The sequence below is a fragment of the Dipodomys ordii genome, unplaced genomic scaffold (assembly GCF_000151885.1).
Source record: "Dipodomys ordii isolate 6190 unplaced genomic scaffold, Dord_2.0 Scaffold92, whole genome shotgun sequence".
NCBI lineage: Eukaryota > Metazoa > Chordata > Mammalia > Rodentia > Heteromyidae > Dipodomys > Dipodomys ordii.
Genome location: NW_012267308.1, coordinates 4,285,891 through 4,311,031, shown reverse-complemented (window position 1 = coordinate 4,311,031; position 25,141 = coordinate 4,285,891). Strand labels below are relative to the sequence as shown.

At 44.3% G+C, this 25,141-nt stretch overlaps 2 protein-coding genes and 1 long non-coding RNA gene across 5 annotated transcripts in view; 1 reads left to right on the top strand and 2 right to left on the bottom strand.

Annotated features, from left to right (window-relative positions):
* Positions 1-14,308, top strand: part of LOC105993073 (zinc finger protein 567) — a 130,312-nt gene extending 116,004 nt beyond the window's left edge. The window contains exons 10-12 of one of the 3 annotated variants that reach the window (XM_013026206.1): positions 33-746; positions 8,926-8,930; positions 13,082-14,308. In XM_013026206.1, coding sequence (XP_012881660.1) covers positions 33-746; positions 8,926-8,930; positions 13,082-14,233 — 1,871 coding nt within the window. In that variant the 3' untranslated portion in view covers positions 14,234-14,308. Of the gene's footprint in view, positions 1-32; positions 747-8,925; positions 8,931-9,415; positions 9,492-11,075; positions 11,163-12,508 lie in introns of those variants that run through there. The other 2 variants (XM_013026209.1, XM_013026208.1) reach the window with 2 other exon arrangements.
* A 5,789-nt stretch (positions 14,309-20,097) lies between these two features.
* On the bottom strand, positions 20,098-22,338 carry Znf146 (zinc finger protein 146). Its single transcript, XM_013026252.1, has one exon. It carries the CDS (start codon positions 21,669-21,671, stop codon positions 20,796-20,798), a length of 876 nt encoding a protein of 291 aa, XP_012881706.1. The 5' UTR covers positions 21,672-22,338; the 3' UTR covers positions 20,098-20,795.
* A 717-nt stretch (positions 22,339-23,055) lies between these two features.
* The window catches only part of LOC105993132, an 18,939-nt gene continuing 16,853 nt past the window's right edge, over positions 23,056-25,141 (bottom strand). The window contains exon 3 of the long non-coding RNA XR_001175435.1: positions 23,056-23,441. This is a non-coding gene — a long non-coding RNA (uncharacterized LOC105993132). The remainder of the gene's footprint in view (positions 23,442-25,141) is intronic.

Below are 25,141 nucleotides of genomic sequence, written 5' to 3'. Positions count from 1 at the left end.
CTTTCTTGTACAACAGAGGTCTCAAACAGAAGATAAACCTTTTCAATGTCCTTACTGTGGGAACAGCTTTAGAAGGAAGTCATACCTCATTGAACATCAGCGTATTCACACAGGCGAAAAACCCTATGTTTGCAATCAGTGTGAAAAGGCTTTCCGACAGAAGACAGCCCTCACTCTTCATGAGAAGACCCACATAGAGGGGAAACCCTATGTTTGCATTGATTGTGGGAAGTCGTTCCGTCAGAAGGCAACCCTCACGAGACATCACAAAACACATACAGGGGAAAAAGCCTATGAATGTAGTCAGTGTGGAAGTGCCTTTAGGAAGAAGTCCTATCTTGTCGATCACCAGCGAACTCACACTGGGGAGAAACCCTATCAGTGTAATGAGTGTGGCAAGGCATTTATCCAAAAAACAACCCTCACTGTACATCAGAGAACGCACACTGGGGAGAAACCCTATATTTGTAATGACTGTGGGAAGTCCTTCTGCCAAAAAACAACCCTCACTCTCCATCAGAGGATTCACACAGGGGAGAAACCCTACATTTGTAATGAGTGTGGGAAGTCCTTCCGCCAGAAGGCAATCCTTACAGTTCACCACAGAATACACACAGGAGAAAAGTCCAATGGATGTACTCAATGTGGGAAAGCCTTCAGTAGGAAATCAAACCTTATTCGACATCAGAAAACTCACACAGGAGAGAAACCATATGAATGTAAAGAATGTGGGAAGTTCTTCAGTTGTAAGTCAAATCTCATTGTCCACCAGAAAACTCACAAGGTACAAAGCGTCAGGATTCAGTAAATCATGACACTTTTGTAAAAACAAAAAAAACCATTTTACATCATAATGAAACCTGTACCTGCTGCTGCTTGCAAGTATCATAATATTCAGTGGCTTAAAATACTGTACCACATATTTACTGCTTGCTAATTTGTAAAACATCTATATGCACAAACACTTCTTGATAAAAGACAAAACACTTAGGAAATAAAAGCCTAATATTTAACCGTTAAATTGCTACAAATACATAAAATTGTTTTTACTTTTAGTGCATAGCTTTTGGTGGACTATAACAAGCAGCTGGCCAACTGCTTGAGATCCATGGACACACTGAAGAAAGGAAATGGGAACTTGTACTTCTCTTTACAAATGTCTCTTTACAAACTTAGTTGTGGAAGTGGTGCTGTAGCTCAAGTGGTAGAGCACTAGCCTTGAGCTGAAGAGCTGAGGGACAGCACCCAGGCCGAGTTCAAGCCCCATGACCGGCAAAAAAAATTGTTAATCCTCAAAATGAACACAATTTTGACCTATTAGTTTTATATAACCATTATGTAAATTTTACAATGATGTATTAAGTGTTCTTTCATAATAGGTGTCATTCATTGTGATATGTTTAACTGTGAATGCATGTGCCAGAAGTTCATTTATTTTCATCTGGTATAGTATTTATAATCAAAAAATATTCTGTATATTATTTATCATGCATTTTCATTCTGTAAATAATTCCATTAGAAGAGTATATAGCGATCTGTTCTACTGTTGATGGACTTTGATGTTGTTTACATTCAGGTCATAATAATGCTTCTGAGCGTATACTTGTCTTCTGCTTGCACTATTGTGTAAACTTAGAGTGTGGAACTGCTGGATACTAAGACATGTGTATGTTTAACCAGCTTTGGTAAATACTTCTAAACAATTAACCTCACAGCATGATATATTCTAAAGGGAAAATAATATTAATATTTTAAATTACTGAAAAAGCATAAGTAAAGTTGGATGCTGATGGCTCAAGCCTATAATACTCAAATCTGAGGAAAGAGGTTCATAGCCAGCACTCTACCACTTGACCCACAGCTCCACTTCTGGTTTTTGGTGGTTGACTGGAGTCTCACAGAGTTTCCTGCTCAGGCTGGCTTCCACTGAAGAGCTCAGCCTCCTGAGTAGCTGGAATTGCAAGCGTGAGCCACTGGTGCCCAGCTGGGATATCTCCAAAGGATAGCTGTAAGCACCGACTCAGAGAACCATTCCGACACACAGTCTTGTAGGAGAAAGAAGTGTTTAATGTCAGTAGAGGCTGACAGGCTATCTCTTGTGGGATAGAGAGTAGCAAACTGTTCTTGCAGCCTTAGAGATATAGTGACAGGAGTCTGAGGGCAGAAGAAGGGGCTGGAGGGCTGGAAAGTTTTATAATCACAGATGGACTCCGGAGATATCCCACAGCCAGGGCAGCACATTCTATAGCTAGTTCGCAGCCAGGGAAAACATCCCATCACAGAGACAATACATATCTAGCATGTAGCAAAACCAATATATCTTATAGCTGTCATGTAGCCAGGGGAAACATCTTGGAGCAGAGACAATACATTCTATAGTTGGCACCTTGTGATCACACACTTGAACCAGCGTGAGACTGACTAGTATCCAGACTCCATTGCTGATGCACCCGAAGCTGGTGAGAACAGACAACTAGGGCCAGGCCTGGCTTGCAAGGGACCCAGGGCGGGGACTGTCAACCCAAGTGGGGGTGAATAAGCTTATAATAGCAGTGGTGGAAAATTCTCCCAGAATCAGAACTTCTAGGAGGGTACCTCTTTTGGTGGTCATTTCTTTGCAACTGGAATCCATAAGATTATAAACCTGGAGGGAAAATGAAGCAGCAGCCACCCACCGGTTGCTACTCAGGACGCTGAGATCTGAGGATTGTCCTTCAAAACCAGCCCGAACAGGAGTCTCCGTGAAACTCTAACCTCCAACCACTAGAAAACAGGCAGTGGCATGGTGGTTCAGAGTGATAGAGCGCTAATCTGGAGCAGAAGAGGGCAGGGACAGTGGCCCATAGTTTGATTTCAGTTCCTGTGACAGACATAAAAGCAGCAGGGTCATTCAAGGACACAAAATTCCATGAAACAAGTGAACCTACAACTGGCACAGAGGAGGGCACTCACCACTAATACCCCGTGTATTAAACACCAAGCTAGACAGTGAGGGCCAGGGTGCTCTGACAAGGAGAATCAAGCCGTGCTTCATTCCAAAACGACTCTAGTCAACATATGTATTGATGGAAGGCTTCCTAGACAGATACACTTTCAGGAAAACATTCCTTCAATAGACAACCTCCTCAGTCCCAAATTTAAACCTAGAACAGCAGAAGTGAGAAGGAAGCTTTCCGCACGACCTGGTTCATATCACTAAATTACAAGCTTCCTTTAGCGCCAGCATGGGGACGCAAGCTAGCCCTTGGGAGGCAAAGGCAGGATGCTGTGCTGGTTTAGCTCTGCAAAACCAGATCCCTTCTCCAAGAAACCGAGACGTCTCCCATGACGGGAGGCCGTGGCGGCACCGTGACAAGCTGGCAGTGCTGGGTCCCCACGCGTCTCCTCCTCAGGTATTCACAGGCCTGAGCCCCGCTGGCGACGCGTCTCGTCTCCAGTAACGTAGAAACCAACATTCCAAACCTGACAAGTAGAACTTGGAAGGGAAACCGTCGTCCAGGTTCAAAAGAGGCCCGGAGGTCTCTGGGAAGTGTAGTCCGAGACCCTAAAAGCCCGGATGTACAGGCAGCGCGCGCATCCGTAGCTAACGGCGTGGAGGAACGCAGCGTCCCACCCACCCCACACCCCCGGAGATTTCTGGGAGGGTAGGCCCCGCAGGCGTGGGCTGCTAGACCGCCAGGCTCGGCGCCGCCAAGGGGGCAGAGGCTGGGACGTCCTGCCCGGGAGGCGGGAAGTTGGAGCCTGGGCTGCGGAAGGCGAGCTGGGAAAAGGGGCCTGGGCCGGAGGAGAGCCACAGCCTCCAAGCGGAGACGCGGAGAAGCTCGGCGGAGGAAAGCAGCGCGAGCACCGTCCTGGACGGGGACGCGGCCGGGGCTGGCGAGGGCTCGGCCGGGGGAATTTTCTTGGGCCCCTCGGGGTGCGGGCAGCTGGGCACTCGGCTGCGGTGCCCGCTGGTGCCCGTCCTTGTGTGCTGGCAGAAGAGGGCCACTTCCTGCGGCGTGGGACACACCGCGCGCGGTCTGCGTGTCCGAGGCCGCCGGCGCGTGGCCGGGACCTGCGAGCCTGCGCGGGCGTGGCGGTGAAGCCCCCGTGACAGTGTGAGTACGGCCCACGGAGCGTGGCCACTTCACTGCCACTGAGACGCAGAGCTGGGGCCGACGGGCCAGGGGTGCCTCGTTTAGATGCTGTCGGCATTGGACCCTGTATATGCCCGTGCTGTTTGTGACATTTGGACAAGTAAAATAAGCGTTTCTGTGATGAAGAGGGGCAGCTAAAATGATTTTCATATTGTAGCATTATATATTGGAAACCCATATTGACTGATAAGCAGAAATGAATGGATTACCATTGGGAACTCACATTAAAACAACAGACACTCCCCAAACTCGTTTGAAGTCACATTTCCTCCCTTTCAATGATTTCTTAGGCTTTTTTTTTTCTTAGTATATATCCCAGGCTGGCCTCAAACACGTGATCCTTCTGTCTCTGTCTACCCAGTGCTGGGATGATAGGGATACACTGCAATATACCTGACTCGACATTCTTTATTCTTTCTTTTTTCTGCTGGGCATGGGGCTTGAACTCTGGGTCTGGGTACTGTCCCTGAGCACCTTTTGCTCAAGGCTAGCACTCTACCACTTGAGTCACAGCCACTTTTGGCTTTTTCTGTGATGAACTGGAGATGAGAGTCTCACAGACTTTTCTGCCCATGCTGGCTTCAAACAAATCCTCAGATTTCTAGTCTCCTGAGTAGCTAGGATTACAGCATGGGCCACCAGTCCCCAACTCAAGACATTCTTTTTTTCCCCAGTCGTGGGGCTTGAACTCTGGGCCTGGGCACTGTTCCTGAGCTCTTCAGCAGAAAGTAAGCACTCTACCACTTGAGCTACAGCAGCACTTCTGGCTGTTTCTGCTTATGTGGTGCTGAGGAATTGAACCAAGGGCCTCATGCATGCAAGGCAAGCACTATACCACTGAGCCATCTTCCCAGCCCCTTAAAATAATACTGAAAAAAAAAAATTTCAGCTGGGCACAAGTGGCTCACGCCTATAATCCTAGTTACTCAAAAGGCTGAGATCTGAGGAGCACAGTTCAAAGCCAGCCTGGGCAGGAAAGTCCATGAGACTTATCTCCAATTCACCACCAGAAAACCAGAAAGTAGCATTATGGCTTAAAGTAGTAGAGTGTTAGACTTGAGCTGAAGAGCTCAGCGACAGCGCCCAGGTCCAGGCCTATCACCATCACTACCACCCCCACCCCCCACCCCCCAAAAAAATCACCTTAGCTGGGCACTGGTGGCTCACACCTGTAATCCTTGCTACTCAGGAGGCTGAGATCTGAGGATCACAGTTCAAAGCCAGCCCGGGCAGGAAAGTCCTTGAGACTCTTATCTCCAATAAACCACTAGAAAACCGGAAGTGGCGCTGTGGCTCCAGCACTCTATGCTCACCTTGAGCTGAAGAGCACAGGAACAGCGCCCAAGCCCAGAGTTTAAGCCCCACGACTGACCAAAAAAAAAAAAAAATCCCCTTTACACAATTAAAAAAAAATTTAAAGCATTTCAGATACTTACACGGGAAGATAATCTCGCAATAATCACTTAGCTGACTAAAGTGTTCATTATAAAAAGTAAACTTGTTTTAAAAGCCTGTGTTGTGAAAGGGTATATTTACATGATCATATTTTCTCTTAATTCTCAAACCTCAGTTTTCTCTCCTCCTTACTCCTATAGGTGAGTAGTCTCCAGCTCCAATGGATTAGGTACTGGGAAAGAGAAAAATCCAAAATCAGGACAAGTTGAAGTCAACAGAACTAGTGATGCTGTAATGTATAAGTCCTGCCTTTTACCTTCTGAGAACTTGCTATTGGGAAGTTATATTGGGAACCTACTTCTGGGAACCTGCAGATATACCTTCCTTGTCATGGGCACAGTGTCTCCTCCACCCACTGTTCCCAGCATGCACTGCCCACCTGCTCTGATGGATCTCAGTTATACAGTCACTCTTCTTGGATAGGATCCAAAACAACACAAACAGCCTCCATCCATGGCTTCATGGTCTTCTCAGGTAAGAATTACTTACCTTTAGCCATGTGCCAGTGCTCATGCCTGTAATACCACCGAGACACCTTCCCAGCTCCTGAGCTTTCTTCTTATTTATTGCCAGTCCTAGAGCTTGAATTGAGGGTCTGTGCACTGTCCCTAGCTTCTTTTGCTCAAGGCTAGCCTCTACCGCTTAAGCCACAGTGCCACTTCTGGCGTTTTCTGTTTATGTGACACTGAGGAATGGAACCCAGGGCTTCATGCATGCTAGTCAAGCACTCTACCGCTAAGCCACCTTCCTAGCCCTGTTTTTTTTTTGGGGGGGGTGAGGGAGTTTGAGGGTTGTTTTGTTAGTCCGTTGTGGGGCTTGAACTCAGGGTCTGTGCACTATCCCTGAGCCTCTTTGTGCTCAAGGCTAGTGCTCTACCACTTGAACCATAGTGCCACTTCTGTTTTTTGAGTGGTTAATTGGAGTAAGAGTCTCCTGGAGACTTTTTTGCCCAGGCTGGCTTGGAACCATGATCCTCAAATCTCAGTCTCTTGAGTTGCTAGGATTACAGGCGTGAGCCACCTGCAGCACCTGGCTAAGATAGTGGTTTTGCTGGAAGGTGGAAGTATAAAACAGATTATTGAATATCTGGCACTAATCTAAGGAGCAAACAATTTTTTAAATTTGTTTATTTGGTGCTAGGGATTGATCTTGGACCTTTGTACATAGTAAACAAAGACTTTACTACTGAGCTATATCCTTAGCTCCTAAATATCTTTTAAAAACCTGCCTACCTTGTTGCAGCTTTGGGTGTCAAATTCAAGGACTTGCTCTATCCTTTGTAGTTTCTCATGAGAAAAAGTCACATGAGAAACTATAAAAACTTCTAACTTATACCATAAGCAAAAGAATTTTCTTCTTTTATAAAAGATATAGTAATAATCTAGAAAATAACCTAATTTTAAAAACCAGATTGCCTATTGACAGTCAAGAACTAGAGACAAGGCTGGGAAGGTGGCTTAGTGGTAGAGCGCTTGCCTTGCATGCCTGAGGCCCTGGGTTCCATTCCTCAGCACCAAATAAGCAAAAAGAAAAAAGCCGGAAGTGGTGCTGTGGCTCAAGTGGTAGCGCGCTAGCCTTGAGCGGAAGAGCTGAGGGACAGCGCCCAGGCCCAGAGTTCAGGCCCCATGACCGGACCCAAAAAAAAAAAACCAAAAAAAAAAACAACTAGAGACAAGATGCTATCTTATCTTAGAAAACTAAAAATTAGAATCACAATTTATTAGGCAAATAGAAAAATGTTCATGTCAGTAATGTTTCTCATTGAGGGGGAGGCAGGTTGTTTGTTTCTTTGGCCAGTGGTGGGGCTTGAACTCAGGGCCTGGGCACAATCCCTGAGCCTCTTTTGCTCAAGGCTACCACTCTACTACTTGAGACACAGAGCCGCTTCTAGCTTTTTCTGTTTATATGGTACTGAGGAGTCAAACCCAGGGCTTCATGCATGCTAGGCAAGCACTGTACCACTAAGCCACATTCCCAGCCCAGGGACAGGTATTTTTTGTTGGTCATGGGGCTTGAACTCTGGGCCCGGGTGCTGTCCCTCAGCTCTTCAGCTCAAGCCTAGCGCTCTACCACTTGAGCCACAGCGCCACTTCGCTTTTCTGAGTGGTTTATTGGAGATGAGTCTCACAGACTTTCCTGCCCGGGCTGGCTTTGAACTGCGATCCTCAGATCTCAGCCTCCCGAGTAGCTAGGATTACAGGCATGAACCCCCAGTGCCCCCAGCAGAGGTAATTTGAACTGAGGTTAACTGTAAGTCACAAGAAAGGCATAAGGTGCTTGTAGTCTCATGTGGTTTCTTTCCTGGTTTGGCTTTGCCCTTGTAGGAACTGCCCCTTTTCTAAAGAGGAGCCCAAAGGCAAGGCTGGTCATCTCTTGCAGATCTCAAAACCATGGCTCAGGTAAGGTGATAGTTATCCTTTGTGAAAGATTCTTGGTTTTGTTTTTTTAAAGGCAATTTGGGTATTTGCCTTTCTTGTCCTAAATCCTCTCAGCAATCTTCCCGTTCAGAAAACTGGTCTTCATTTTTTCCTTACTCAGTCTCTTCCAAAAACTATGCTAGGATAAAAATATATTTCCTTGAATTGATAAAAATACATTAGCAAATTTACCTGTTTTATGCAAATAAAATGTAAAAAGACATTTTTGTCTGTTGCTAAGCCTTTGTCGTAGCAACAGATCTGAGTGAAGATGGAGGTAAAACTTGGGAGTGCTATTAGCTAATACTCGAGGCTTTGAGGCCTTAACTTGCACAAAGACATGAGAATCCTAGTTCTACTCTGTGCTCCTTCAGTCTTAGTCATAGTTCCTAAAAATCTGTGGCCTTCCAATTCCATCTTTCCTGGTACATTGATTGTATTACAGATTTGCTCCTAGGTTTTTATTTCATTTAATTTTGTATTTGGTTCTGGGGTTTGAACTAGGGCCTCAAGCCCTTGCCATGGCCTTTGTACTTTCAGCTAGCAAACTATTTGAGCCACATCTTCATTTTGATGGTTGATAATTGTGAACTTTTCTGCTCAGCCTCATGAATAGCTAGGATTACAAACGAGCAACCAGCGCTGCTTCACTGTCTTAATTTGTTCTCTTCATTTATTTTACTGTTTAGTTGTACAAAGAGGTTTCAGTTCATCTTTAAGTTTTTTATATGTCCTTGTTATCTAGTATATGTAGGAAGTACTGTTGATCTTTTTTATATACTGTTTTTCCTAATCTATTTAACTAGACTGTTTGCAGGATACTATCTAGGAGTTCACTCAACATTTCAGCAATTATATTTTTTTGATTCATAACTTTGTAAAGCACTCTACACTGAGCTACATCCACAATCTCAAAGTCTGTGCTAACATATCTCTACCCACCCCAGCTTTCCAATGCTAAGTAGAAAATTGTGTCTTTTCCTGTCCTTTTCTTTTAACCTCTTTTCATCTTTGGCTTTTTTTTTTTTGGTCGGTCGTGGGGCTTGAACTCTGGGCCTGAGTGCTGTCCCTCAGCTCTTCAGCTCAAGGCCAGCGCTCTACCACTTGATACACAGCACCACTTCTGATTTTCTGGTAGTTTACTGGAGATGAGTCTCATGGACTTTCTTACCCAGGTTGGCTTTGAACTCTGATCCTCAGATCTCAGCCTCCTTAGAAGCTAGGATTATAGGCATGAGCCACCGACGCCAGGCTTCCTATACAAGTTTTCATCGAATGTCTCCAAGTAGCAGGCCAACAGTGGTCCCCAAAGTGTAGTCACCCTGTTCTATCTTCAATTCTAATCCTGTACTACAGAGACTCCTGTCCTTTAAGGATGTGACTGTGGACTTTACTCGGGAGGAGTGGCAGCACTTAGATTCTGCTCAGAAGACTCTATATATGGAGGTGATGTTGGAAAACTATTGCCACCTCATCTCTGTGGGTAAGAAATTTGTTGTTCTTGTTGGTTGTGGTGCCAGAACTCAGGGCTTGGGAGCTGTCTCTGAACCTCTTTGTGCTGAAGGCTGGCACTCTACCACTTGACCCACAGTACCACTTCCATATCTTGAGTGGTAATTGGAGATGAATCTCAAAGGGACTTTCTTCCCAGGCAGAAAAGTGTTTTTGTGTGTGTGTGTGTGGAACTTGGGACCAGGGTCTAACACAGGCTAGGCAAACCTTCCTAATACTTGAATACACCAGTCCTGTTGTTTGTACTTTGTTTTGAAATGGGGTCTTACTATTTTTCTCAGGCTGGTCACAAACAGTTTTCCAGCTCTCTCCTCCTATATGTCCTGATAGCTAGGGCAACAGATATTACCACCACACTTGGTGAGAGATTCTCTTGATTACTCTTTCAGCATTCATTCTCTCTCCTAGTGTGATTTGAGTTTCAGGGGTGAAAAAGTGATATATTCACTTACCTGGTGCTGAGTTTACTTTTTATTTTATTTATTTTTGCCAGACCTGGGGCTTGAACTTAGGGCCTGTGCACTGTCCCTGAGCTTCTTTTGCTCAAGGCTACCCCTCTACCACTTGAGCCATAGTGCCACTTCCAGCCTTTTCTGTTTATGTGGTACTGAAGAATCAAACCCAGGGCTTCATGCATGCTAGGCAAGCACTGTACCACTATGCCACATTCCCAGTCCTGAGTTTGTTTATTTTTCGGTCGTGGGGCTTGAACTCTGTGCTTGGGCGCTGTCCCTGTGCTCTTCAGCTCAAGGCAAGCGCTCTACTGCTTGAGCTATAGTGCCACTTCCAGTTTCCTTTTTCTTTTCTTTTTTCTGGGTCTGGTCATGGGGCCTGAACTTTGGGCCTGGGTGCTGTCCCTCAGCTCTTCAGCTCAAGGCCAGCACTCTACCACTTGAGCCACAGCACCACTTCTGGCTTTTTTTTTTCTGCTTATGTGGTGCTGAGGAATCGAACCCAGGGCCTCAAGCATGCAAGGCGAGCACTCTACCACTGAGCCACCTTCCCAGCCCTCACTTCTGGTTTTCTAGTGGTTTATTGGAGATAAGAATCTCAAGAACTTTACTGTCTGGGCTTTGAACCATGATCCTCATATCTCAGCTTCCTGAGTAGCTAGGATGACAGGCGTGAGCCACCAGTACCCGGCCTGAGTTTATTTTTATAACAAATGAAAACCATCATCTATATTACCCAAACATCTAACTCCATCTCTGCTAACTCTTCTGATTAGCTATATCCCAGCTATATCTACTTATCTTTCAGACTTTTTTTATTTTGGAGGGGGGACAGTGCTAGTACTGGAACTTGAAGTTAGGCCCTGACTGCTGTCCCTTATTTTTTACTTAAGGGGCAGCATTTGAGCCACAGCTTCACCTCCAGCTTCTTGCTGGTTACCGGAAGAGTCTCACAAACTTTCCTGCTGGGGTTGGCTTCAAACCACAATCCTCAAATCTCAGACTCCTCAGTAGCTAAGATTACAGGCACGAACCACTAACACCTGGCCATCTTTGAGATATTGAACCTTAACCAGCTAAAAAGTCTTCTTATCCCTTATCAGGGTGTGACCTGACCAAACCTGATGTGATCCTCAAACTGGAGCGAGGGGAAGAGCCATGGACAGCATTTACAGGTCATGCCTGCTTAGGTAAGTTTCTTTCATGTAAAAATGGATTCATGCTTTTTTGTAGAGTTTTCCTATAAAGATGTTTCACGTTATGTAGTTCTTCCTTTTACTCTCAAGATTTATTTTCTATGAACTTTTCCTTGAATCTTTCCCTTTCTCAACTCCTTGCTATCTATTGGCAGTAGTGTATGCATACGCATACACAGAGTTCTTGGATATGTTCATAGAATTTGATGCCTGATTTTGTTGTTATTGTTGTTTTGGCCGGTTGTGGGGCTTGAACTCTGGGCTTGGACGCTATCCCTGCACTCTTCAGCTCAAGGCAAGCTTACTGCTTGAGCCACAGAGCCACTCTCGGTTTTCTAATGGTTTATTGGAGATAAGAGTCTCATGGAAGCCGGGCTCACGCCTGTAATCCTAGCTACTCAGGAGGCTGAAATCTGAGGATTGCGGTTCAAAGCCAGCCCTGGCAGGAGAGACCGTGAGACTTCTATCTCAATAAACCACCAGAAAACCGGAAGTGGCGCTGTAGCTCAAGTGGTAGAGCGCTCGCCTTGAACTAAAGAGCTGAGGGCTCCCAGGCCCGGAGTTCAAGCCCCACGACCAACAACAACAAAAAAAAGAGTCTCATGGACTCAGGCTGATGCCTGATTATATATAGTTTATACTTAATTATATATAGTTTATACTTAAAGATTAGCTACTCAGGAGGCTGAGATCTGAGGATTATGGTTCAAAGCCAAAGCCATCCCGGGCATGAAAGTCCATGAGATTCTTATCTCCAATAAACCACTCGAAACCGAAGTGGTGCTGTGGCTCAAGTGGTAGAGTGCTAGCCTTGAGCTGAGGGACAGCGTTCAGGCCCAGAGTTCAAGCCCCATGACCAACCAAAAAACAAAAACAAAAAACATAGATGATCTCCATTCTGCCTCGAATATTTCTCTGAGTAAACATGTCTTCTAATTTTTTTTTGGGGGGAGGGGTCCGGTCGACTCTGGGCCTGGGCGCTGTCCCTCAGCTCTTCACCTCAAGGCTAGCGCTCTACCACTTGAGCCACAGTACTACTTTCGGCTTTTTTTTTTTTTTTGCTTATGTGGTGCTGAGGAATTGAACCCAGGGCCTCATGCATACAAGGCAAGCGCTCTATTGCTGAGCCACCTTCCCAGCCCTCTTCTAATTTTTTTTGTCCTCTTAATTCACAGTTTAATGGACTTGGCAGAGTCAGTTAATTGTTTCTGAATGTTTTTCCAATCATCCATCCATCTTCCACTATTCTGTAACTTCTTGGTTTATTTCTCTGTGAAATTTGGTGGGTATAGAAGGATTGGTAGTAGTCATTGCTTATTTTTATTCTTTTCATATTAAAGCACAGAGGTTTTGTTTGTCTTTCCCTAGAAGAAAACTGGAAAGCTGAAGACTTTTTAATGGAATTCAAGGAGCACCAACATAACTATTCTAGATCAGTTATATGCATTAACCACAAAAGAATGATGAAGGACAAGAGTAACATATATGAAAAGACCTTTCCTCTAGTGGGAAAGCCTGCCCATTCAAAAGCTCCACCTCCAGAATTTACCTCTCATGGAAAGGTTCTGGAAAATGTCTCAGAACTAATCAGCAACCTAAGTCCTGAAAGAAAGAGGTTTACTGAGTCTAACAGGTATGGGAAATCATCCATTTATACTAAGGGAGAGACAACTCATTCTGAAGTCAAGTCTCATAATCATAGTGGCAGGGCTTTTTGTCATAATGACACGTTTCCAAAGTATCAGAAGATAATGACAGTGGCCCAGTCATTTGCATATGATGACTGTGAGAAAACATTCCTTAAAAAGGGAGGCTTACACCCACATAACAGACTATATAATAGAGAGAGAAGAGCAAACAATATTGAAAGAAAACATATGTGCATTCAATGTGGGAAATCCTTTTGCAGGAAGTCAGTATTGATTCTCCATCAGGGAATTCACACAGAAGAAAAGCCCTATCGGTGTCATCAGTGTGGAAATGCATTCAGAAGGAAAGCCTACCTCATTGACCACCAGAGAACTCACACAGGAGAGAAACCCTTTGTCTGTAATGATTGTGGTAAATCCTTCCGCCTAAAGACAGCCCTCACAGATCATCAAAGAACACACACAGGGGAGAAGTCATATGAATGTCCACAGTGTAGAAATGCTTTCAGATTGAAATCACACCTCATTCGTCACCAGAGAACACACACAGGAGAGAAACCATATGAGTGCCATGACTGTGGGAAATCCTTCCGCCAAAAGACAACCCTGTCTTTACATCAGAGGATTCACACCGGGGAGAAACCTTATATCTGTAAAGAATGTGGGAAGTCCTTTCACCAAAAGGCAAACCTTACTGTACACCAGAGGATCCATACAGGGGAAAAGCCCTACATTTGTAATGAATGTGGGAAAGCATTCTCTCAGAAGACAACCCTTGCTCTTCATGAGAAGACCCACAATGAGGAGAAACCCTATATTTGTAGTGAATGTGGAAAGTCCTTCCGCCAGAAGACAACCCTGGTGGCACATCAGAGAACACATACAGGGGAGAAGTCTTACGAATGTCCTCACTGTGGGAAAGCCTTTAGAATGAAATCTTACCTCATTGATCACCACCGAACTCACACAGGAGAAAAGCCATATGAATGTAATGAGTGTGGGAAGTCATTCAGTCAGAAGACAAATCTCAATCTGCACCAGAGAATTCATACAGGAGAGAAACCCTATGTCTGTAATGAATGTGGGAAGTCCTTTCGCCAGAAGGCAACCCTCACTGTACATCAGAAAATACATACAGGCCAGAAGGCCTATGAATGTCCTCATTGTGAAAAAGCCTTCAGTAGGAAGTCCTACCTCATTCATCATCAAAGAACTCACATAGGAGAGAAACCATATAAATGTAATGAATGTGGAAAGTGCTTCCGGCAGAAGACAAACCTCATTGTCCATCAAAGAACTCACACAGGTGAGAAGCCCTATGTGTGCAGTGAGTGTGCCAGGTCCTTCAGCTATAAGAGAAACCTCACTGTCCATCAGAAAGCTCATAACGGGGAAGATGTGGAAATCAATGAATGATCTTTTGTGTGAAGTCTAAGATGACTGTAAACCTTTAGTTTTCAATAGATGATTAAACATGTTAATGTAATTTAATCATGTTCCATATCACTTAACTACTGATTGCTAACATAAAATTAATTGAAGTTGATCACTTATGATGCTTATTTTTTATTTTTTGGGGGGTCAGTTGTGGGGCTTGAACACTGGGCATGGGCACTGTCTTTCAGCTCTTCAGCTCAAGGCTAGTGCTCTACCACTTGAGCCACAGCACCACTTCTGGCTTTCTCTGATTATGTGGTGCTGAGGAATCAAAGCCAAGGCCTCATGCATTTAAGGCAAGCACTCTACCACTGAGCCACCTTTCCAACTCAAAGCTTACTTTTAACTGTTCCTACTAATTCAATTGCTTCACTTAAAAAAACATATATGTGGGGCTGGGAAGGTGGCTCAGTGGTAGAGCGCTTGCCTTGCATGCTCAAGGCCCTGGGTTCGATTCCTCAGCACCACATAAGCAAAAAGAAAAAAGCCGGAAGTGGCGCTGTGGCTCAAGTGGTAGAGCGCTAGCCTTGAGCTGAAGAGCTGAGGGACAGCGCCCAGGCCCAGAGTTCAGGCCCCACGACCGGACCCAAAAAACAAACAAACAAACAAAAACATATATGTATATATATGAGCACCTTCCTAGCAAGTTGGAAACCCTGAGCTGAGTTCAATCCCATTGGTAGTTAAAAAAAAAAAGAAGAAAGAAAGCAAAACAAAGGGCTGAAGGCATGGCTCCAGTGTAAAAAGAAAAAAACATATAACATGCAGAGACAAATTTTGAAATGAGGGGCTGGGAAGGTGGCTCAGTGGTAGAGCACTTGCCTTGCATGCCTGAGGCCCTGGGTTCGATTCCTCAGCACCACATAAGCAGAAAAGCTGTAAGTGGCACTATGGCTCAAGTGGTAGAGTGCTAGCCTTGAGCTGAAGAGCTAAGGGACAGCGCCCAGGCAGAGTTCAGGCCCCATGACCTGACCAAAAAAATAAATAAATAAATTTTGAAATGATTATCAGTATTCCCACATTTTTTGAAACATCTTTTTTGTTTTGGTCTGTGTATGTGCTAGTACTGGGGTTTGAATTCAGGCTCTGAGCACTATCCCTTAGCTTTTTCATTCTACCTCTTGATCCACAGCTCTGCTTGCACCTTTTTGGTGGTTCATTGAAAATAGTCTCATTGAAGATAGAGTGTCATTGAAGATAGTCTCTGATGCTAGGGCTGTCTCTGAACCACTTTTACATCTAATCCTAAGAGTATAGGCATGAGCCACTGAACACCCAACAACTTTTTTTTTCTTTTTTTTGTTCCTGTCATGAACTCAGAGCCTGTCCTTGAACTTTTGTGAGCAAGGCTGGTATCACTTGAGCCACAGCTCCACTTCTGCCTTTTTTTGGTTGTTAAATGAGGAGTCTCTCTGATATTGCTTCAAACCATGATACTTGGATTTCAAACTTTTGAGAAGCTAGGATTACAGGTATGAGCCACTGATGTCTGACAATCAACTTCTCATTGCATTCTGTATAATAAACAGTAGTTGTGCAGGTGGTGCCAGTGGTACAGTAGTTGTGCCAGGTGCCAGTGCCTCATGCCTGTAATGCTAGATACTCTGGATGAGATCTGAGGATCACAGTTCAAAGCCAAGTTCAAGCTTCACAAGGGACAAAAAAACAAAACAAAACAAAAACTGTAGTTGGGCCCGACGAGGGTGGCTCACGCCTGTAATCGAGCTACTCAGGAGGTTGAGATCTGAAGATCTCCGTTCAAAGCCAGCCTGTGTAGGAAAGTCTGAACTTTAATCTCCAATTAAACAAGAGAAAACTAAACCGAAAGTGGTGCTGTGGCTCTCACTTTGAGCTGAAGAGCTCACGGCAGAGCCCAGGCCCAGAGTTCAAGCCCCACAACCGACAACAACAACAACAAAAAAAACAAAACCCCAAAACACTATAGTTGCTTATAGCCCCAAAGATCCCATTTCTCTGGTTTATAAAGTTTTGCATGCTTTTAAACTTTGTTAGGTATTTTTATCATACATTAGATTTTTGTGCCCTGTTTCACTGAACATTTCAAAGATTTGTACATTATTGCATGTGGCAGTAGTGTATTTTCATTTTGTACTATTCCATTTTAAGTATATACTTCTATTTATCCTGTTGGTGGATATTTGTATTTTGTCTAGTTTTGTGTAATAATAAAAAAATACTGCTGTATATTTTCTGGCTCAGGTGTTTTGGTATATGCATATGTATTTCTATTGACTTAATATCAAACACTGGGATTTTTCTATCCAAGGATGTAAATCTTTTCAGGGATAGAAGATACTGTCAAGCATCTCAGACCTTTCTTAACTGCACCCATCCTAGAGGGAAAGTTCTTAATGAAATCAGTACAGAAAGGTAGCAGTTACTCAAACTGGCAAATTCTCATTAAAATGAAACCTTGGGGGATGGGATTTTGGCTGATAGAGTGCTTGCATAGCATGAACGCAGACCTGGGTTCAATGTTTCAATATCATATAAACAGAAAAAGCTGGAAGTGGTGTAATAACCCATGGGGGCTCCCCGGTAATCAGCAGGGCCCAATTATCACCAGGGCCCTGTGGCCCGGCTGACTGGAGGGAGTGGAGCATCGAGGGGCTGATGTCACCGCGCCACAGGACTTACTGCTGGAGGGGCGCTGAAAGGGGCATGCTGAGCTTTCAAGACGTGATTGGACAGTCGGCAGCTTGGGGGAGGAGCATGAATGGAAGTTGGAAACCCTTAGGGGGAAAACCATCAGTCCTGTGGGAGTAGTGGGGGAGTGTAGAGAGAGAGCCGCAGAGAGAGAGAGCAGGAGAAGAAGGCAGGCAAGAGGCAGAGCAGGGCAGGCCTATGGAGAGGCCTGCAGAGGAGGAAGGAAAGAAAAGGAAAAGCCTTCCTATTTGGAAGTTTGGAGCTTTGGAGCTCTGGAGGTCTAAGGTTTGGAGGTTTGCAGACTGACTAATAAAGGCAGGGCTTGGAGGTTTGGTGGTCGAGGCTGCTCTTGGTTCTGGGTATCTAGCCCAGGACAAGGCAGGCCCCCTTTCCTGTGTAAATAGTGTAACTTTGTTATCTTTAACCGTGCCTCAATGGATTGTCTCGCTCTTTTCAGGTCATAACTGTGGTGCTGTGGCTCAAGTGGTAGAGTGCTAGCCTTGAGCAAAAAGCTCAGGGACAGTGCCCAAGTCCTGAGTTCAAGTCCCAGGACTGGCAAAAACAAAACAACAACACAGAAATAAGATTCTGGACCACTCTTCTTTGTCAACTATACTTCTACAGTCCGCACAATGTCCAGTGGACACTTGTCACACTCGGCTCAAAGATCCAGCTAAAGGGCAACACCAAGGGGACGACAACACACACACACACACACACACACCCCTGAACGACATCCATTAACAAATAGTAACAACCACATGGAAGTCACAAGACCAATGTTCGAGACCCTAGGAACACTGAACGGACACCTCCCCACGCCACCCCATCACAGCTCAAGTCCTACCCACTCCTGCATGGGCAGGCAGTCAAAGGTCCACAGAATACTACCACATCGCCACAATCCACCAACACCGAACCCAGACACAGAACTGAAGAGGTCTCACCACCTCCAACAGCCATCACCACTGAAACACTCAACAGTGTCCACCATCCCTGAAAACACGGGTCACCACACACGTCACAAGCACTCTGACCCAGCTGTGTCGTCACAAACGTACCCAGGCCCCGCCTCCGTGGGCGGGGCACCGGCCTGGACCGGTCTCAAACACCGCTCACCGCGTCGCAGAGGGTCCCCTCCGGCCCGCACCCTCACCGTCGCTCGGGCCTCCACTCCGGCTCCACCTCCGCCGACCCCACCGGACACGAGCTGCACGCGCGGGCCGCCCCTGACTGGACCGGTGCAGCCCACCGAGGCCTCCTGGAAGAGCGGCTCCGGAGCTACCGGCTGCGAGGCAGCACCACGTGTTCAGCTCCAAACCAGGCAACTGAAGGAGCGATTTCAAGAGACTTGGGGCAGCGAAGCCAACCAAGGCAAAGACTTTCCCCAAGTGCCAGGCTCCAGCCAGAGAGGGAAACCGCGAACTATCAGCTCGTCCTTCTCCCTGAGAAACGTTGTCCAGAAGAAACTGTTACTGCGTGGTTAATACTGGGAAATGTAGTCCAGAACGCCCGTTAACGTGAGCCGCAAGGGCTGCTGGGGAGTGTAGTCCCTGCCATGAACCGAAGTCCAAAACCTGTATCTGGATGGAATTTTGTCAGTGAAAGCTCTCCAAATTCCACCTTAACAGTTTGTTGCTACCGAAGCCCTTCAGTCACTGTCAAATTGTTGGATGCATTCTTTGGTGTGACACCTCATACTTTTACCTTTCCTAGAATGTGGAATCATACACAGCCTTTCCAGAACAATTTCCTTACTATGAATTTCCTCATTGCCTTTTAATGGCTTGGTTACTGACAACTATTGTATTTAGTGCCAGGTTTAACACAGGGCCTGAGAGCTGCCCCTGAGTATTTTCGCGCAAGGCTAGCCTTGGACAGTGTCTAGGCCAAAAACTGGCACAAAAAAATAAAAATTTTCAAAATACTTGGAATGCAACTGCAAACATAAAACATTTGCACCAGGTGCCGGTGAGTCAAGCCTGTAATCCTAGCTACTCAGGAAGCTGATATCTGAGAAAAGGTTCAAAGCCAGCCCAGGCAGAAAAGTCCATGATGCTCATCTCCAATTAGCCACCAGAAACCGGAAGTGGCGCTGTGGCTCAAGTGGTAGAGGGCTTGCCTTGAGCTGAAGTGCTCAGAGACAGCGCCCAGGCCGACACCCCCCCCCCAAAAAAAATTATACAGACACACACACATATTCAATGAAGTTTGCTGTGTACCCTAATGTTTAATGAGAACTAAATTTTTTAAGCTCAATGTTGTAAAATGTTAAGAACTCCCAGGACATAAATATAGTGCATACGTTAAAAGGAAAGAAGCACATTTGGCATTATTTTAATTTTAATAAAATAGATAATTTCATGTTACATAGAGCAAGTCATCCACTCATTGTTGATAAAATTTTAGAAATATTTTCTATAAAAAGTTTAGTATCTGACTGGGAATTAATGAGTTATATCATTTCTACAAGTACAGTTCCCACCCTCAACCCCTTTTTGAGAAAATTTAAAAATACAGAAAAGTACAAAAAATAAGAAGATTATCCATATACCATAATCCAGAATGAGCCAGTATGGTTGTATATTTACTTGCAGTCTTTAAAGAGAAATGAATGAGTCTATGAAAACTGAAGTCCCTCCCCACCCAACTTCCCACACTCCTTCACAGGCCTTCACAAGCTTGGCTGTATCCTTCCAATTCATCTCACTTTTACATACATACATACATACATGAATCGATTACCAATATAAAGAACTAGATTTCATAAAGGAACATATAATTCAAATTTACAAAGTCACTATATATGTAATTTTGCAACATCATTTCAGATGCCTTTGCTCCTAGACATATGGATGTCATTTGTTGCATTTGACAGATGTGTATTTCATCCTGATGACATTTCAGTTGTTTCTATTTATCTACCACTTAAAGTCAAGCCACATCATGTTTTCTGGGATATATATTTCCTGAGCATACAAAAGGAACTGCAAAGATAAACTTTTGGTTGTGGGGATTGAACTCGGCCTGGGTGCTGTCCCTTAGCTCTTCAGCTCAAGGCTAGCACTCTACCACACGAGCCACAGCACCACTTCCAGTTTTCTGGTGGTTTATTAGAGATAACTTGTCTCAGGACTTTCCTGCCTGGGCTGGCTTTGAGCCGTGATCCTCAGATCTCAGCCTTCCTAGTAGCTAGGATTACAGGCATGAGTCACCAGCGCCTGGCTAGCAATGATATTTTTAAATGTTACAAGGAGTTATTTCTACTTCCAAGGTCCTATTTTGGTTGTCAATCTCCATGGATTTGACTTTTATATATAGATCATGATCTATCTCCCCTCCCCCTACTAGAAAAAATATTACCTCCATTAATCAAACATTTTGGGTATTTTCATTTCCCCAAAACCATTTCTTTCATATGCTAAGTTCTCATAAATGCATGGGTCTTTTTCTGCAATCTTTTCTGCCCTATTCTATCAATACAAGATTTTTTTTATGATTTATAGACCATATTTTTGTCTCTCCCCTTCTAATACAGCTTATTTTTCCTATACAACACTAGAAAAGAACTCCAGATGTATGCGGATAGCAACAACAGGGATATTTTCTGGTTTGTGTTTTAGTGGAAATGTGCCTCAGGTTTCAAACATTACCTCTTCTGCTCGCTGTAGGCTTTTCTCGTTGGGCACAGGCTTTTAAATCATACTGATGCCTTTCTCCTCAGTATTTCTCTGCTGTCCCATAACATTTTAGCATTTGCTAATGTTCACCTGACTTGCAGTGCTTTACAACTAAGATGACTTTTTATGATACACTGTGAAGTGTAAGCTCCTGGCCATTACTTTTGCATTTTGAATACACTCAAGAGAGTTCTTTAATGAGTATGAATTTTCTGATGTCTAATGTGGTGTGACTTCTGGCTGAAAGCCTTGCCACACTCACTACATTGGTATGGCTTCTTACCTGTGTGTATTCTCAAGTGCAGAGCTAGAGTAGAGAACTGAGAGAAGGCTTTCCCACACTCATTACACCCGTAGGGTTTCTCACCTGTATGGCTTCTCACATGCACAGTGAGAGAGGAGCTCTGGGAGAAGGCTTTGCCACAAACATTGCATTCATAAGGTTTGTCCCCTGAATGGATTCTCACATGCACGATGAGTGATGTTCGCTGGGAGAAGGCTTTTCCACACTCATTACATTCATAGGGCTTCTCTCCAGTGTGAATGTTTTGATGCTTTATGAGGTACTTCTTCTGGCCAAAAGCTGTTCCACACTCATTACATTTAAAGGGTTTCTCTCCAATATGAATTTTCTCATGCTCGGTAAGGTTTGACTTGCCACTAAAGGTTTTCCCACACTCCTTACATATGAACGGCTTCTCTCCTGTATGAGTTCTCTGGTGTCTGATGAGATTTGATTTCTGAATGAAAGCTTTCCCACAGTCTTTGCACTGGAAAGGTTTCTCTCCAGTGTGAATTTTTTGATGGGTAAGCAGGTTTTCTTTTTGACTAAAGGACTTCCCACAATCGTTACATTCAAAAAGCTTCTCTCCAGTATGAGTGTTCTGGTGCTTAATGACATACTGCTTTTGGCTAAAGGCTTTCCCACATTCATTACACTCGAATGGTTTCTCTCTATTATGAAAATGCTCATGCTCAGTGAGACTTGACTTGTGGCTGAAAATTTTCCCGCATACCTTACAGGCATAGGGGTGCTCCCCGCTACAGATTCTCTGACTGGAGCGGGACATCTGAAAGGAGGCTCTTACAAAGTCACAAGGGTTGTGTACAATAGGATTTTTTTGATGAACAAAGATTTACTCTTGGCTGAAGGTATTTCCACATTTCTTACATTTATAAAGGCTACGTCTGACCTCTCAGCTACATAGTAAGGGACAAGGTTTGAGAGACTTATAAAAGAGTATATTCCAACCTGTCTCTACAGTACAAGTTTCTTACTATTCAATCAAATTTTGCCAGAATCACTGGTTTCTCTCCAGCATGTGTTTTCTGCCACTCAGTGAGAACTGTCATCTAGCTGAGGGCTTTTCACTAATCCTTAGAAGCACAGGGCTTGGCCTCAGCATGACTTCAACACTCAGTAAGATGAGATACGTGAGCACAAGACTTCCTGTGTGTGGAAAATTCATAGGATTTTTCTCTAGTGGGAATGCTCTGTTAGCAGATGGGACACAAAGTTTTTAAACTAAAACTATGTCATTTCCATTCTCCTTTATCCTTACAAAGAGGTTACTACCCTAAGAAGTAGGCTGTGGTAGAGGATTTCTAAACTAATAATACTGCTGATTCTTTCCTATACCTTCTTGCCTATTTATGGATAAAGTGTGCCTCAACCTCAAACATCGAAAAAGTATTGCTTTAAAAAAAAATAGCTGGAGGGCTGGGAAGGTGGCTCAGTGGTAGAGCACTTGCCTTGCATGCATGAGGCCCTGGGTGTGATTCCTCAGCACCACATAAGCAGAAAAAAAAAAAAAGCCGGAAGCAGCACTATGGCAAGTGGTAGAGTGCTAGCCTTGAGCTAAGAGCTGAGGGACAGCGCCCAGGCCCAGAGTTCAGGCCCACAACCAGACTAAAAAAAAAAAAAAAAAAAAGCTGGAGCCGGGCGCTGGTGGCTTACTCCTGTAATCCTAGCTACTCAGGAGGCTGAGATCCGAGGATTGAGATTCAAAGCCAGCCTGGACAGGAAAGTCTGTGAGACTCTTATCTTCAATAAACCACTAGAAAACTGGAAGTGGCACCGTGGCTCAAGCCATAGACTGCTCGCCTTGAGCTGAAGAGCGCAGGGACAGCACCAAGGCCCAGAGTTCCAGCCCCACGACAGACAAAATAAAGAGAGGGAAAAAAAAAAAAAGCTGGGTGCTGGTGGCTAACACCTTTAATCTTAGCTTCTCAGGAGGCTGAGATCTGAGGATTACAGTTCAAAGCCAGCCCAGTTATTAAAGTCCTGGTAAGACTTTTATATCCAATGAACCACTGAAAATCCAAAAGTAGAGCTGTAGCTCAAAGTGGTAGAGCACTAGCCTTGAGCAAAAGAGCTCAGGGACCACACTCAGGCCCTGAGTTCAAGCCCAAAAATGGACAAAAATGAAGAAGCGCTATGCCAGGCCCTGGTGACTCATGCCTATAATCCTAACTACTCAGGAGGCTGAGATCTGAGGATCACAGTTTGAAGCCAGCCTAGGCAATAAAGTCTACAAGGCTCTTATTACAATGAGATACTTAGCGCCAATTAACTATGGGGGGAAAAAATCCAGAAGTGGGCTGCAACTCAAATTGTCATCTTGAGCTTTTAAAAAAGTTGAGGGACAGTACTCAGGCCCTGAGTTTAAGACCCAGAACTAGAACAAAAAATAAAATAAGGCCTGTGAGCAGAAGGATTATTTTACAATTGCCTTATATGCAGTGCTCCTTTTCTCAGTCTGTGCTTTATTGATGATGGATGCAATTTGTCTCCAAGTTCTGCTGTATCTCTAACTGCTCATCATCTTCTCAAGCTTCTTCTGAAATAGAACGCAAAGAACAATAAAGAAATTAGTTGTAAGTGCTCAATACTACAGATGGCACATTGTAACTATTCAACTACTTTGATGTTATCTTTGTTTTTTGTCATGGGCTTGAATGTAAGTCCAGGGCACTGTCCCTGAGCTCTTCAGATCAAGGCTAGCACTCTACCACTTTGAGCCACAGCACCACTTGTGGTTTTTTGGTGGTTCATTGAAGATGAGTGTCTCACAGACTCCCTTGCCCAGGCTGGCTCTGAATCACGATCCACAGATCTCAGCCTCCTGAGTAGCTAGGGAGTATATGCATAAGCTACCATCACCTGGCTTATCAACACTATAATTTGTGGAAATTCCCCATTACCAGCAGTGAAAATAGACTATTTTAGGATAATCAACTGGCAGCTCATCTCCCAGAATGAAACAATGCCTATGACCAATATTTCTGAATAAATTTGAAGAGAATTCTTATAGATATCTGAGTAAACATGGTATTTCTGAGTTTAAAGAAATGTAAAGGACCACTCCTTCATATGAAATGAAAATGTATTGTCCATAGAAATTTAATTAGAAGCACTCCAAACCCAGGGTCGCCTAGCAAATGAAAGGTGGGGAAGAGTTACATGAAATTAACACCAGTAAATAGATTTGTATGATGCCAACTCCATTCCACAGCTATAAAGCCAAAAAATATGTGGGCACTGAGGCATACACACCTATGAGGTATTAAAGGACATGGAGAAACTAAAAGGCACATAAAAACTGAATTCCAATGCCCCCCCCAACACAGATGTCATTTGTATTCATATTTCATAGCCAAAATAGATGACCTGAGCCTGGCAGAGTTCACTTTGTAGAGTAGGACAGTACAATCCTTCTACAGGGAGATGACTGGCCTTCTGTGAGCATTTTATAGTTAACATTAAAGCTTCCCATGCAAGAAGCGCTTACAGTCTGTTTTTGGTGCATCAGCATTAAAAGCTTGTGCAGCAAATATTCCATACACATTTAAGGAATATCACTAAGGTGAAAGATCAAAATATGTAGGAAAGCCAGGAGCCAGTAGCTCACACCTGTAGTATTAGCTACTCAGGAGGCTGAGATCTGAGGATTACAGTTCAAAGCCAATCTGGGCAGGAAAGTCCATGAGACTCTTTATTTCCAATTAACCATCAGAAAACTGAAGTAGTATTGTGTGAGGGCTATAGCCTTGAGCTGAAGAGCTAAGGGACAGCACCCAGGCCCAGAGTGCAAGCCCCATGACCCACTCCCCCCCAAAAAAATAGGAAAAAAGAACCAAAAATGCAACCAGGCCAGATATCAGTGGCTCATGCCTTTAATTCTATTTACTCAGGAGGCTGAGAGCTGAGGATCTGTTTCAAACCAGCCTTGTCAGGAAAGTACAAGAAACTTATCTCTAATTAACCACCAGAAAATCCAAAGTAGGGCAGTGGCTCAAAGTGGTGGAGCACTAGCCTTGAGCAAAAGACCTCAAGGATAGTACCCAAGCCCCAAATTCAAACCCCGTGGCCAACAGAAAGAAAGAAAGAAAGAAAGAAAGAAAGAAAGAAAGAAAGAAAGAAAGAAAGAAAGAAAGAAAGAAAGAAAGAAGGAAGGAAGGAAGGAAGGAAAGGAAGGAAGGAAGGAAGGAAGGAAGGAAGGAAGGAAGGAAGGAAGGAAGGAAGAAAGAAAGGAAGAAA